This window comes from Rhinolophus hipposideros (genome assembly GCF_964194185.1).
Source record: "Rhinolophus hipposideros genome assembly, chromosome: 24".
NCBI lineage: Eukaryota > Metazoa > Chordata > Mammalia > Chiroptera > Rhinolophidae > Rhinolophus > Rhinolophus hipposideros.
This window is the reverse complement of record NC_138070.1, coordinates 12,952,239-12,964,302: the sequence shown is the minus strand read 5'-3', so window position 1 is coordinate 12,964,302 and position 12,064 is coordinate 12,952,239. Positions and strand designations below refer to the sequence as shown.

Below are 12,064 nucleotides of genomic sequence, written 5' to 3'. Positions count from 1 at the left end.
TGTTTTCTCTGTCGACCAGCTAGGGAAATTTTCATTCCAGCCCCAAATGATGTGAAACTACTTTGACATGTAAGGACAGCACTCCCAGTTAATTTAAAACATCCTCAGGGTAATTCCTGTTATCCTTATCGCATTTGCAGACAGGAAAAGCTTGCTCAAAGTAACATAGCCGGAAAGTAACATAGCTGGTAAGCATCATGTTGACCTTTATAACGTGTTTTCTCCCTTCAGAAAGCAATAAAAGAGAAGGAGATTCCTATTGAAGGACTGGAGTTCATGGGCCATGGCAAAGAAAAGCCTGAAAGCTCTTCTTGACCTTGACAGTCACCTTGAAAATGGACTCTTCAAATAAGGAAATTGAGCACTCTGGATTTTGTGAAGGCTGTGAAGATGGCCATTGATTTAATGAGTTTACGAGGGAGTGCTTTTATTTCCTCCTCTTCGATGTTTTCTTCTCACTTGTAAAAGATGATGAACCATCACTCTGCTTCGGGATGATTTCTCATTTGCTCTGGCATTGTGCAGGAACTCATTGTGCTAAAACTGAATTTCTTGGGATTATAGTTGCAATATTTCATCTGGGATCAGCTTTGAATATACCTTTTATGTAAATAATGATAAACATGTCAGGATGATCAGGATTTCCTGACCTCGAGTTATGCTGCGAAGAACATTAGGTACACTGTGCTGGGGTCACTGTTGATGAAAGCAATTGGTTAGAACCTCTTTTTTCTCAGGGATCTAATGCTCTGAAAACGGATCCCAGCACAACAGTTTTAATCAACGCTTGGGAGCAGTTTTATTTTTATATAGTAACTTAACGGTTAAGCTTGCTGGTGGTCTCAGTAAGCCAAAAGGAAGCTTTTAACAGTTCCTTGCCTTAACAAGAGGTGTCAGATCTCAGATTAAGATGCGAAAACTTCAAGAATGTTAGACTGAACACCATCACAGTAAAGTTCAGTAGTTAAGATCCTTGGAGTATACTATGGAGGAAGATCCTAAATTGCAAAGATTAGCTGTTGCTAGCTTTCAACCCAAGTCAATAAATTAAATCAACCTGTATATCATCAAAATGCTGTATGTATCTGGTTAAATGGGAGAAAAGAGTTTGCTATTTGCCTTGTTTACCCACCTGTCATGTAATGTCTGTAATCATGAAGATGGAATAAATTGTTAACATTTAGTTTTTATCACTATTTGGTGCTGGAACTCAGTGTACTTTATAGAACTAGCATTACCCTTTTACCCCACATATTCCACACATACACAGGGTAGAGTTTTCTATGCTTTGTAATTTAAAAGTGAAGAAAAAGAGAAGATTTCTCTAAGCAAGGTAGTATGGTATAGCAATTAGAAACCCCGCCGACTTCTAAAATGTATTTCTACAGTAGGCTACGTAATATCTTTAAACGTCTCATGGCACAAATATCAGGATCAGGTGAGCATTTACATAGTTTAGAATATCATCTAGTCCCCACAACTGCATATCTTGAGTAATTGGGTTCAATTTATTATATGTGCCCAAAGGTAGTATGAAACTTGATTTACAGAAAGCCTAAATTCTATCTTCTTTCCACTTTACTTATTACTACTTCATATTTAATGTGACCAGTCCTTAATGTCATTTGAAAACATTCTGCATTTATATTCTGACTGTTTAGGGTCCATTGTGCAAGTATTGTAAGATGTTTGGAACCCAGCTAAAGGAGACCAGTCAGCAAGCTGAAGTTAAATCTTGCCCCGAACTCAAACTGGCCACAAGCACAACAGCTCTATAGGGAAGCACAAGCTGTGGTTAGATCACAAAATGGCAAAGCTAGCAGGGATTCTTTTTTCCTTACTGTAAATTGTTTTCATACCGTGTTTCTATCTGCCTCACCTTTGCAGTACCAGTTTACTATATGTGCTAACACCAAAACTTTGTAGCTTCTTGACTCTTACCACAGAACTGTCCGTTGAGCCTTCAGAATAAAATCTGCTCCAAGCCAACCATGTTCTTTTATTGTAATTGCTACTGAGAGAATAATTTTTTCTGATTGTTCCTCATGCTCTTTTGACTTCATCCTCCAACTGTTTCGGCTACTTCAAAGATACTGCCTTTATTTCTCCAAAGGTTTCTGACCCATCCCTCATGGTGCTGCGAGATGACACCAAGGTGAGAACGTGACACCTTCGGAGAAAATGATCTGACCATAGCAAACGCCAGTAGAATGGGAGGTGAGAAAGCTGGGATACAGGAAGCACTAACTAGAGAATCACAGATACACACCTCTTTCTCATGTAAAATAGAGCCATTCTGCTGGCCACTCAATGTCTTTGCCCTTCAAAGTCTGTCAGGACCCAATCTTGATACTTAACTACCTCCACTCCTTTTGCTTTATGCCCCCCAGGCACTAGAAACCAAGGACAGGCCTGTTAACACTGTTATTCAGAGGCCTGAATTGGACCTGAAAACAGGAGAAATAACACAAATGCTAATTTATGAGGGAAAAACACCAAAGAATGCAATTCTCAGCTCATGACCAATCTAAAGTTGTTTATTTAAGCCACCTCCTGCCATAAGCAAGGGGATGGAAGATCAGTACACTGGTCATCATTTGATACAGGAAAGAAGGTCAGCTTAAGGTCCCATACACTTTTCTGGTCCGTGTTCAGAGTAATGGTCCAAACCAGTGCTGTGGTCCCCAGTGGGTAGTGGGCCAGGTTCTCTTTATTCATCTTCATAGCCGGTCGGAAGCGGATTCAAATGAGCGTTATGGAATAGAGTGTGGTTACCATCTCCCCAGGGAAAGGGCTGTAGAATGAAGATCCCAATTAGGATAGTCCAGAAAATAGTTCAAAAATACCACTGCCACGAACTGCTTAAAATAGATAGGATGACAGCTAATACATAAAAACAAAATGGAAGTTAGTCCTTTAACTACTGGCATGTTTCAGCCTTCCCCTAATTTAAGGGAGCGCAAAACTTCCAGGAGAGCCCTTTAAGTAGACATTAGGAAAAGCAAGCTCAAGTTTGGAACTCATAAACCTCTCCCTGGTAACTAGTCTATCAGTGCTGTGTTTATGAAAGTGTAATCCTCAAATCACCAGTATCAGAATGGCAGAGGTGAGTATGGGGGAGATATTCATTTAAATGCAGATGCCTGAGCTCCATTCCAGACCTGAAACAAACTTCTGGACTGGAAACTGCAACCGACCCTCCTCAATTATTTTGCATGCTACCTTTGAAAAGCATTGCTCTAGGGCAGTGGTTTCCAGCCCAGGATGATTCTGCCCCTCAAGGACACTGGGCAGTATCTGGAGGCATGTGGGGGAGGGTGGGGTACTACTGGCATCTAGTGGGTAGAGGTTAAGGATGCTGTTAAACATCCTACAACTCACTGGATAGCCCCCATCCCTGAAAGAATTACCCAACCCCAAATATCAATAGTACTGAAATTGAAAAACCTTGCTGTACGACTTCTAATTCTACTGTACAAGGGTGAATGGGGCTCAAAAACTCAAAAATTCTTCCTGAATCTAAGAATCTAGATTAAGTTTCTATGAAGTGACTCCTACCTGGGCTAAGTGATGTAACAGTCCTTAAAGAACCAGAAGAGGCTCTTGTTAAGAATATTTGCACGATTATAATGCAAAGCACATGACTATATCTACATCAACAGCCAAAGGATAAAATAGTTATGATAACTAGCGTAGAGGTGGGGAATAGGAAAAGCTGTCAGTCTCTTCATCATGCAGCTACTACCTGCCAGATAGTGTGACACCTCCATGCCCAGGTCCTAAAAGGTGAACCACCTTCCGACTGCCAGTCTAAGAATTTCCCAAACCTCCAAGTTTTCTGTAACCGACGGCTGTTTGAGGACATTATCAGAAGGCAGAAGGTGAGATGAATCAGAGAAAAGGAACACCGAAGGGCATTTACTGTATGACTTGGGAAAAGAAACAGACGTGATTCCACCCACCCCCGTTTTCCCTTCCGTAAAACCGGATAAAATAAAGACTGAAGATACTGAGAAACGGTACACGCCCGGCATCCACGCTTTTAGAGAAGGAAGAATGTGGACAAGGGCGTTTGGAATAAAAAGGAGAACGGACACTTGGAGAGACTGCAAGAGCGTACCTTGGACCTGATGCGGAGATGGGGGTAGGCGACGAACTCGGGTCTCTCGTGCTCTCCCTGGTGCGACTTCAGGAAGACGTTCAGCATGCTCACTGCCACCCCGGGGAGCGCGACCAAGTAGGTGAGGGCCTTCCACATGCGAGCTGCGGGGGGGTACGACGGCTCAGGCCTGGCGGGGGCCCGCCCGGGTCTCATGCCCCTCCCGCCAAGCCTCAAGCCAAGGTCACAGTCCAGCGCCGACTCTCCGGACTCGGGCTGAGGCCCGCCCCACCGACCACAGCCCCAGTACCTGAGCCCTCCTCGCCGTGGGCGCCACTCGACATAAGCCGCGCCAGCTGTGGCTGGAACCGACCCAGCAGCCCAGAAAACCGGGACACACTTCCCGCCGCCATTGTTGACGAGGATCCCCGCAGCGCCGGAAGGGAAGCAGGACGCCAGGCCGCGGAGGCGGGACCACAACCTCAAAGGAAGTGCCTATTGGGTGGCGCCTGCGCACTCTCCTCGGGACCGGCCCTGACCTTGTCAAAAAGGTTGGAGCCGCGGAGCGGGAGGGAGCATGCGCTGTGCACCTCCCGTGTGCACCCCTCCTTCCTACCGTCCCCACCCTGGTGAGGCTAAGCGCAAAAGAAAGTTTCGTGGAGAGGACCCTGGCATCTGGGCTGGCTCCCTTCGTTGGAGTCCGGGGACAGCAACGGAGGGTTCCCAGCACAAACCACCCTATCTATGATGCCATTTCCACTCCTCCCCATTCTCTGACCCTGCATTGTTTTCTCATGGCACCTGCAATAATAATCGTCAGCAGCATTATTATTTTGTCTGCTTTCCCTGATAGAATGTAAACTCTGATGCCGAGAGTGCCCCTCTGCAGCATTCCCAGATTCTGGAATGGCGCTTGGCACAGAGCAGGTGCTCGATGCAAACTTACTGAATGAATGAATGAGTGAATGAATAAATGAATGGCAACGGGGGAAACAAAAATTGGCATCTGCTATATTTTGGCTCGACAATTCTCCCCCCCTCCGCCCCTCGTTTCTTCTTTTTTCTTCCTTGTACTCATCTAAAAATTGTTTTAAAAATAAAAGTTAAAAATTAGATACATAAGATAAAAGAAAACTAAACTTTTTGATCATAGGTACCTTTAAGAATATAATAAAAGCTATGAACCCTTTCCCCCCCCCCCCCAAAAAAAATGCACCTGCTTCCAAGCACACACAGTTTAGCAGACAATGTTGGGGGAAGTAGGTACCGAAAAGTACATCCAGAGACTCCCTAAGAGACCTTGTGCCTCAGGTCAGGAATGCCTGAGAGAAGAACAAACAGGGACACTAGTGTGGGAAGACTGGGTTCACATCTTGTTTCCTTCCCTTAAAGCTTGTGTGAACTTGGGCAAATTAGATAAAACGAATGCTTTATGGTCATGCAGTTTCATAAAGACAAAAATTTAGGATCATATTACTAGAGTACTAGAGCTTCACAATCTGATCTAGGATTAGCTCTTTCACTGAGTAGCTTGGGTTTTAACATGCGATGGTGTAATCAGGGTCATCAAATCGCTAGGCATCTTCAAACAGTCAGAGGGTGTATGAGCCCCTGCAGTGGCCATTGAAAGGGTCCAAGCTCAGGGATCAGGAAATCCTGGGTCCAAATCTCTGGTCTGCCACCTGCTGTTTCCTTTTCTCTAAAATGGAAATGTAACATGCATTTTTGTCCAGCAAATATTTATTATGCAATAGATATTTATTAAAACCCAGCTCTGGCTTGGGAAGTTATTCCACTTCCATCTATAATAATGGAGGTTCATTTAATAAAAATTAATGTGTCTACTATGTGCAGTAGTACACAAAGAGCTATAAGATCTCATACAGTTTACATTCTAGTGCTGAAGACAGGATTAAATGAAAAATGCTCAATCCCTGGAATATGTTAAAAATTCAAAAAACGTTCATTTTCTCATAGGTCTTTTTTACACCATGCAGGGATGCAGGGTGGTACCGCTAAGTAAAGATTCTGTCTATCATGTGCTTAGCACACAATACACGCTCAGGTATTATGCCTACGGTGTTATTGCCAGGTATGCTCAACATTTGCAAAGCCTTGGGTGACAGAGTTAAGATAACCCAGGAAACCAAAATCATCAATACAAAGAATAACTAATATTTATTGAACACTTATTTTGTGCCAAATCTATGCTAAGCACTTTATGTAAAGTGTCTTCCCCACTTCAGTAAATGGCCACTCCATTCCTCAAGTTAAACACTTCGAAGTCATCTTGGTTTTCTCTCTCTCTCTCTCTCTCACACACACACACACACACACACACACACTATTTTATATTCAATCTATCAACCAATATTGACAGCTGTTCCTTCAGACATATCTAGAATCTGACCACTTCTTACTACCTACTACTACCAATTTAATGAAAGGTGTTACCTCTCACCTGGACAATTGCAAGAGCCTCCTAACTCCTCTTCATTCTACCTGGTTCCCCTACAAATCTATTCTCTACATGGGATCCTGTAAAACCTGTCAGATCATTTTCCTCCTCTGCTCAAAATTTTCTAATGACTCCCATCTTCCTCAGAGTAAATGCCAAAGTCCTTATAGTGGGCTATCAGGCTCTCCACATCCTGCCCCCCCTCCACCTTTTTGACATCATCCCCTCTACCTGCCCCCTTGCCCACTTCACTCCAGCTACCTTGGCCTTCTTGCCTTTCCTTGAACATTCCAGGTACACCCCTGCCACAGGACATTTGCACATGCTCATTTCTCTGTCTGAAAGATTTTACACCTGGAAGACGGCCCCATGAATTACTTCCTTATTTCAATCAGGGGTCTGCTCAGCAGTCATCTTATCAAAAAGGTTTTTGCTAGACTACCCTGAACTGAAATAACTCTTCCCCACCCTGACACTTTATCCTCGTTACTGTGCCTTCTCTGTCTTCATAGCACTTACCACCATCTGCCATATTAAATATTTATTGGTTTATTGTCTGCCTTCCTTCACCAGACACCATGGGGCAGGGACTATGTTTTGTTCACTGGTGTGACCCCAGCACTTGGCACATGATAGACACTCATTGAAAATACATTCATCCTGACCCTGATCTTGTGAGCTAGATACTATTCCCCCCATTTTTCAGAGACTCTGAACTTTAGGCAAGTGGTGAACCCAGGCATTCTGGGACTCAAGTAAATTATTTTAACCTCAAATCCATATAGTCTTTGCTTTAGGTAGAGCGATACCAACTCCAAGAGGTCACCCTGTAAAGCTCATACTGATAGTAAGTTCTGAATCGGGATTAGCAAGGAAAGGAACAACTATTTAATTTCTGACTTCAGTGGGTTTAGAAAGAAAAATATTTCAAGTCGTGGGGTACCTTGAGAATACACAGAACCATCCAATCAATGTGTCCTCAGGGTACAGAGTTGGCAGTTCCAGGCATGTGCCCCTCCCTCACCGTGACTCCCAATGTATCAGGCCTCTCTGTGCAGGGAGCTGCCCCAAGGCCATGGCCAGCCAGCCTGGATTTGACGTCATCTTCTCTGGCAGCTGGTGATATTTACGTTCGTGCTGAAGCCACTAAAGCTCTCTCTGATGCTCTATTTCCTTGAAATAGGGAGCTCATGGGTGGGCACCTCGATACTAGGAACGGCTGTTGATGAGGGAGGCATTGGAGCGAAACTGGGGGAGGGTGCCCAGCCAAGGACAGGGCTTGCTTAGGGAAAGCTTATCTGGGGCATCCTGCCTGCTATGCTTTCTGCTGTGCTTTCTCCCAGCTAAGAGCACCTCCAGTTCCTGGACCAGAAAAGATTTGTCTGCCAAGAGACTAATTCTAGGAGAAGGCACTAAGGCATTTTTCTATGCAGGCTGCAGGGGAAGCCAGGGTGTTTCGACCACCACCCCAACTCTCTGAATAACTTACGTGAGCTGCTCAGTATCATTAATTCATTCGTAATTAATTCACTCAAATGTGTCATTGGGCTGGGGCGACAAGACCACAGTGATCCTCACGGAACACCCAGCCTAGAGGTAGAGACTGACAAGTAAACAGCTATTACAACCAGAGTGATGGGCTCTACAATGGGAGGCAGTATAGCATGGGCCTTGGCATCAAGTTCAAGTCCAGATTTGCTACTTAGCTATGTAATCATGGGTAAATCAAGTGAATCAATCACCTCTTAGAGTCTCACTTATGAATTGAAGTTATTACAAGGATTTAACAGATATTGCCGTGTTTACCAAAAAATAAGCTCTAATGCGTCTTTTGGAGCAAAAATTAATATAAGACCCGGTCTTATTTTACTATAATATAAGACCACATTTTATATAATATAGTGTAACATAACATAACATAACATAACATAACATAACATAATATAATACTGGGTCTTATATTAATTTTTGCTCCAAAAGACTCATTAGAGCTGATGGTTCGACTAGATCTTATTTTCGGGGAAACATGGTAGCTAGCATTTATTAAGCACTTAGTATGTACTGTGCCTTTCTCATGTATTAATTTGGTCATTACAACACTCTTATGATATAGATGCGATTCTCTCTCCCCATTTTACAGATGAGAAAATCGAGGCACAAGAAGAGGTTATATCATTTGCCAAAGTTTCACAACCCTTTAAGTGATGGAGCCAGGATTCAAATCCAGGAAGTCTGGCCTCAAAATTTGCACATTTAACCCTATGCAATACTGCTTCAATAACTCAAGGGACCTTACCACAGTGCCTGGCACAAAGTGAGTGCTCAAAAATTGTTAATGAGTATTATTGCCATGATTATGGGAAAGGGCATGGGGTCTATGGAAGCAGAATAGAGGGGCATTTAGCTGGTCTTCAGAGGGGCAGTCAGGGAAGGCTTCCTTTAGGAGGTAATATCTAAGTCATAGCCCCTTCCCCAATACAAATATGAGTGAGTCAGGGACAAGTTTGGGTTGGGAGGGAGATGATAAGATTTTTCCAGGGAGGCATCACCACAGAGAAAAGATATGGGTACTATATCCAGAATTTCAAAGAGTACCTTAAGACTGGACGTGTGAGGGAAGGAAGGGGGAGCAAGAACTTAAAGGGCCCTGAGGGCCATGCTGAGTTAGGATTTCATCTGCAGGGTCTGATAAGTCTTGGAGACTTGCATAGGGAGCTGGGTATGAGAGACTGTTTCTTTGGGGCCAGCTGCGGTGGAGGGTGGGCATTTGAAGCAGAATAGTGTAGCTGTGCAGGTTAGAGCACTGGATTTAGACACTGAGCCTCGTGGGTTGAGTCTCTCAGCTCTAACCCTCCCTATCCGGAAGACTTAGACCAAACCATTCTCTGAAACTTCCTTTCTTCATTTATAAATGGAACTCATAACTGCCAATCTTCCAGGGATGTTGTGAGCTTAAAGGGGATCGTGTAGGTAAAGAACCTGGCATGTGGGGGTACACAGTGAAGTACACACTATTAGTTATTTCTGTAGTTCTTTCCAACCCTCCACCTTGCTAGATCGTCAGTTTTTGGAGGACAGATCCCAGGCATCGTCCATCTTTCTAACCCCATAGAACATGGTGCTCAGTTATTTTTCCTTACTGGTCCCTTTTTATTCTCATACGCTTGTCTGCATCCAAGACTTTGCTCAGGCTGGCTCCTCTTGGATGAAAATGCCCTTCCCTCCTTGCTGCCATCTCAGCACACACCCCAACCAGTCCTCACTTCCTACAGGCAGCCTTTCTTGGTTGCATCGTGCCCCCTGGCTTCTGAGCTCCCAGTGATATTTAAACTCACTGTACCTTGTATGAGGACTATTCAATTTTTTTTTAATTTCCACTCTGAGCTCCAAGAGATTCCTCACCACCACCCCTTTTTTTTTTCATATTCCTCTGAATTCCCATGCAGCCTGGCACACAGCAAGCATCACAAAATGGTTAAGAACTCAGGTTCTCAGACAAAGCTGGGGTAAAATCCTGGCTCTGCTACTTTTGCTGGACAAATCACTTACCTTTCTGTGTCTCAGTTTCCCCATCTGCAAAATGGGTGCATAGATGCAGACGTGAACAAAACTCACTCCATCTTTGTGTTCCTGGATTTCTTCCATCTTTAAATTTTCATGCTGTAAATTTTCACCAACATCACTGTCCTTAGCAAGCATATCAAAGCCTTCTAGTTGATGATTGTCTGTGTTCCATAAAATGTAGCCACAAATATTTTTGTTAGTGATGGTCAGAATGGCATGACAACCGAGATAAGTATCAAACTGATGATAGTATTAATTATAAACAATCATTAATCACAAGCCCACCAGGGAGTATGGCCCCTGGCACATACTGCATTCTTTGTCCTTTTGTCTTGTCAATCATAAGGACCTGAGTTATACTATTTTTAAAAGTACTGTAACAGGGGTCTCGTAGCAGAGAATAATTTACGCAGAATTTCTGGGTCATCTGTCTGCTCCAACCCTACATCCATGTAAGTAAATTACTCTGTAATAAATTCTATTATATTCTATGGAGTTGCCTGCATCATTTTTCAGTGTGAAGATACCTTTTCATTGCAGTGGCCATTACACCTTTGCCCCACCGTCAGACAATGGGGAAAATCATAGTACCTATCTAATAAGGTTGTTGGGAGGACTGAATGTGATGATGTGTATAAAAATACTTAGCACCTTGCTCAACAAATAGCAGCAGTTCATATCATATTATTATTATCCATCACCTACGGTTACATTAGGTCAAAAACAAAGCTGGTGTATGGTATGAGAAATGTATCAATAAAGCTGTTAAACACAATAAAGCAGGCAATGTATGTTTCCATTTTTGTAAAATGCATAGAAAAGTACTATAAGAGCTATACACACACATGTTAACAGAAGTTATATCTAGGTTCTAATTTTTTAAATTTCTACAATTAAGTTTGTGAACTCATCCTAGAAAAAGTGCTACATAACTCATTGCTGAATATCGCTATGGTCACCTTCCAAGTACTCCCCTTGGGAAGCTATGCACAGACACCTTTCCAAGCAATTTTGGAACTCTTTCTGGAATGGCCATCAAAGCTGTTGTCATATTACCCTTGATGTCCTGAATGTCATCAAAATGTCTTCCTTTCAATATTTCCTTTATCTTTGGGTAAAGAAAGAAGTCATTGGGGGCCAGATCAGGTGAGTAGGGAGGGTGTTCCAATACAGTTATTTGTTTACTGGCTAAAAACTCCCTTTGCTTTTGCTCCTTTGGGACCATTTTTGCACACAGCTTTCTCATGCCAAGATTTTCAGTTAAGATTTTCTTAACTGTTTCTCTATCGATGTTTATTTGCTCTGCCATGCTTCTCACAGTCAGGATTTTGACGCACAATTCAACGAATTTTTATGTTTTTGACAGTTCTATTCATTACTGGCCACCCTGACCTCTCTTCATCAGTGACGCATTTTCTCCGCTCAGAAAAATGTTTAATCCATTTGTACAGTGCTGTTTCCTTCATGGCATTATCCCCATAAACTTAAACTAACATGTCGTTGATTTCACTTCCACTCTTGCCACATTTAACAAGACATTTAATGCTTGTTCATTGCTCTAATTCAAGCTCAGACATACTCCCGTCGGCACATAAAAACACGCAACAACAATAATGAACGCCACTCAGCAAGGCACCGCCACATGTCTACAGGAACACAGCTCTGAGACACTGATATACCAAGGTTATGAAACCTTACCGAGCTGTTTGCACAGTGCTGCCCATGTAAACAAACGGTGGCAAGTTTGTGAACTTAATTGTCATATCTCGTATATATTACTTGTGTTAAAAGAACAAAGTCTTTCACCAAAAAGCAGATTATGAAGTTGCTACCAGCACTTCCGTTGCTGATACTCCTCCCATTAGACTGTAAGCCTCATCAGGGCAGGGACCCCTTTCGCCTGGCGCAGAAAAGGCGCTGAGTAAGCACTGATAGAACAATGA

General features: G+C 43.0%; 1 protein-coding gene across 1 annotated transcript; it reads right to left on the bottom strand.

Annotated features, from left to right (window-relative positions):
- Positions 1 to 2,516: 2,516 nt before the first annotated feature.
- Positions 2,517 to 4,570, bottom strand: COX6A1 (cytochrome c oxidase subunit 6A1). Its single transcript, XM_081037449.1, has 3 exons — positions 4,410 to 4,570; positions 4,121 to 4,263; positions 2,517 to 2,794 (listed from the first exon to the last, which is right to left on the bottom strand). Exons 1-3 carry the CDS (start codon positions 4,510 to 4,512, stop codon positions 2,711 to 2,713), a joined length of 330 nt encoding a protein of 109 aa, XP_080893575.1. The 5' UTR covers positions 4,513 to 4,570; the 3' UTR covers positions 2,517 to 2,710.
- Between the last annotated feature and the right edge of the window lie 7,494 nt (positions 4,571 to 12,064).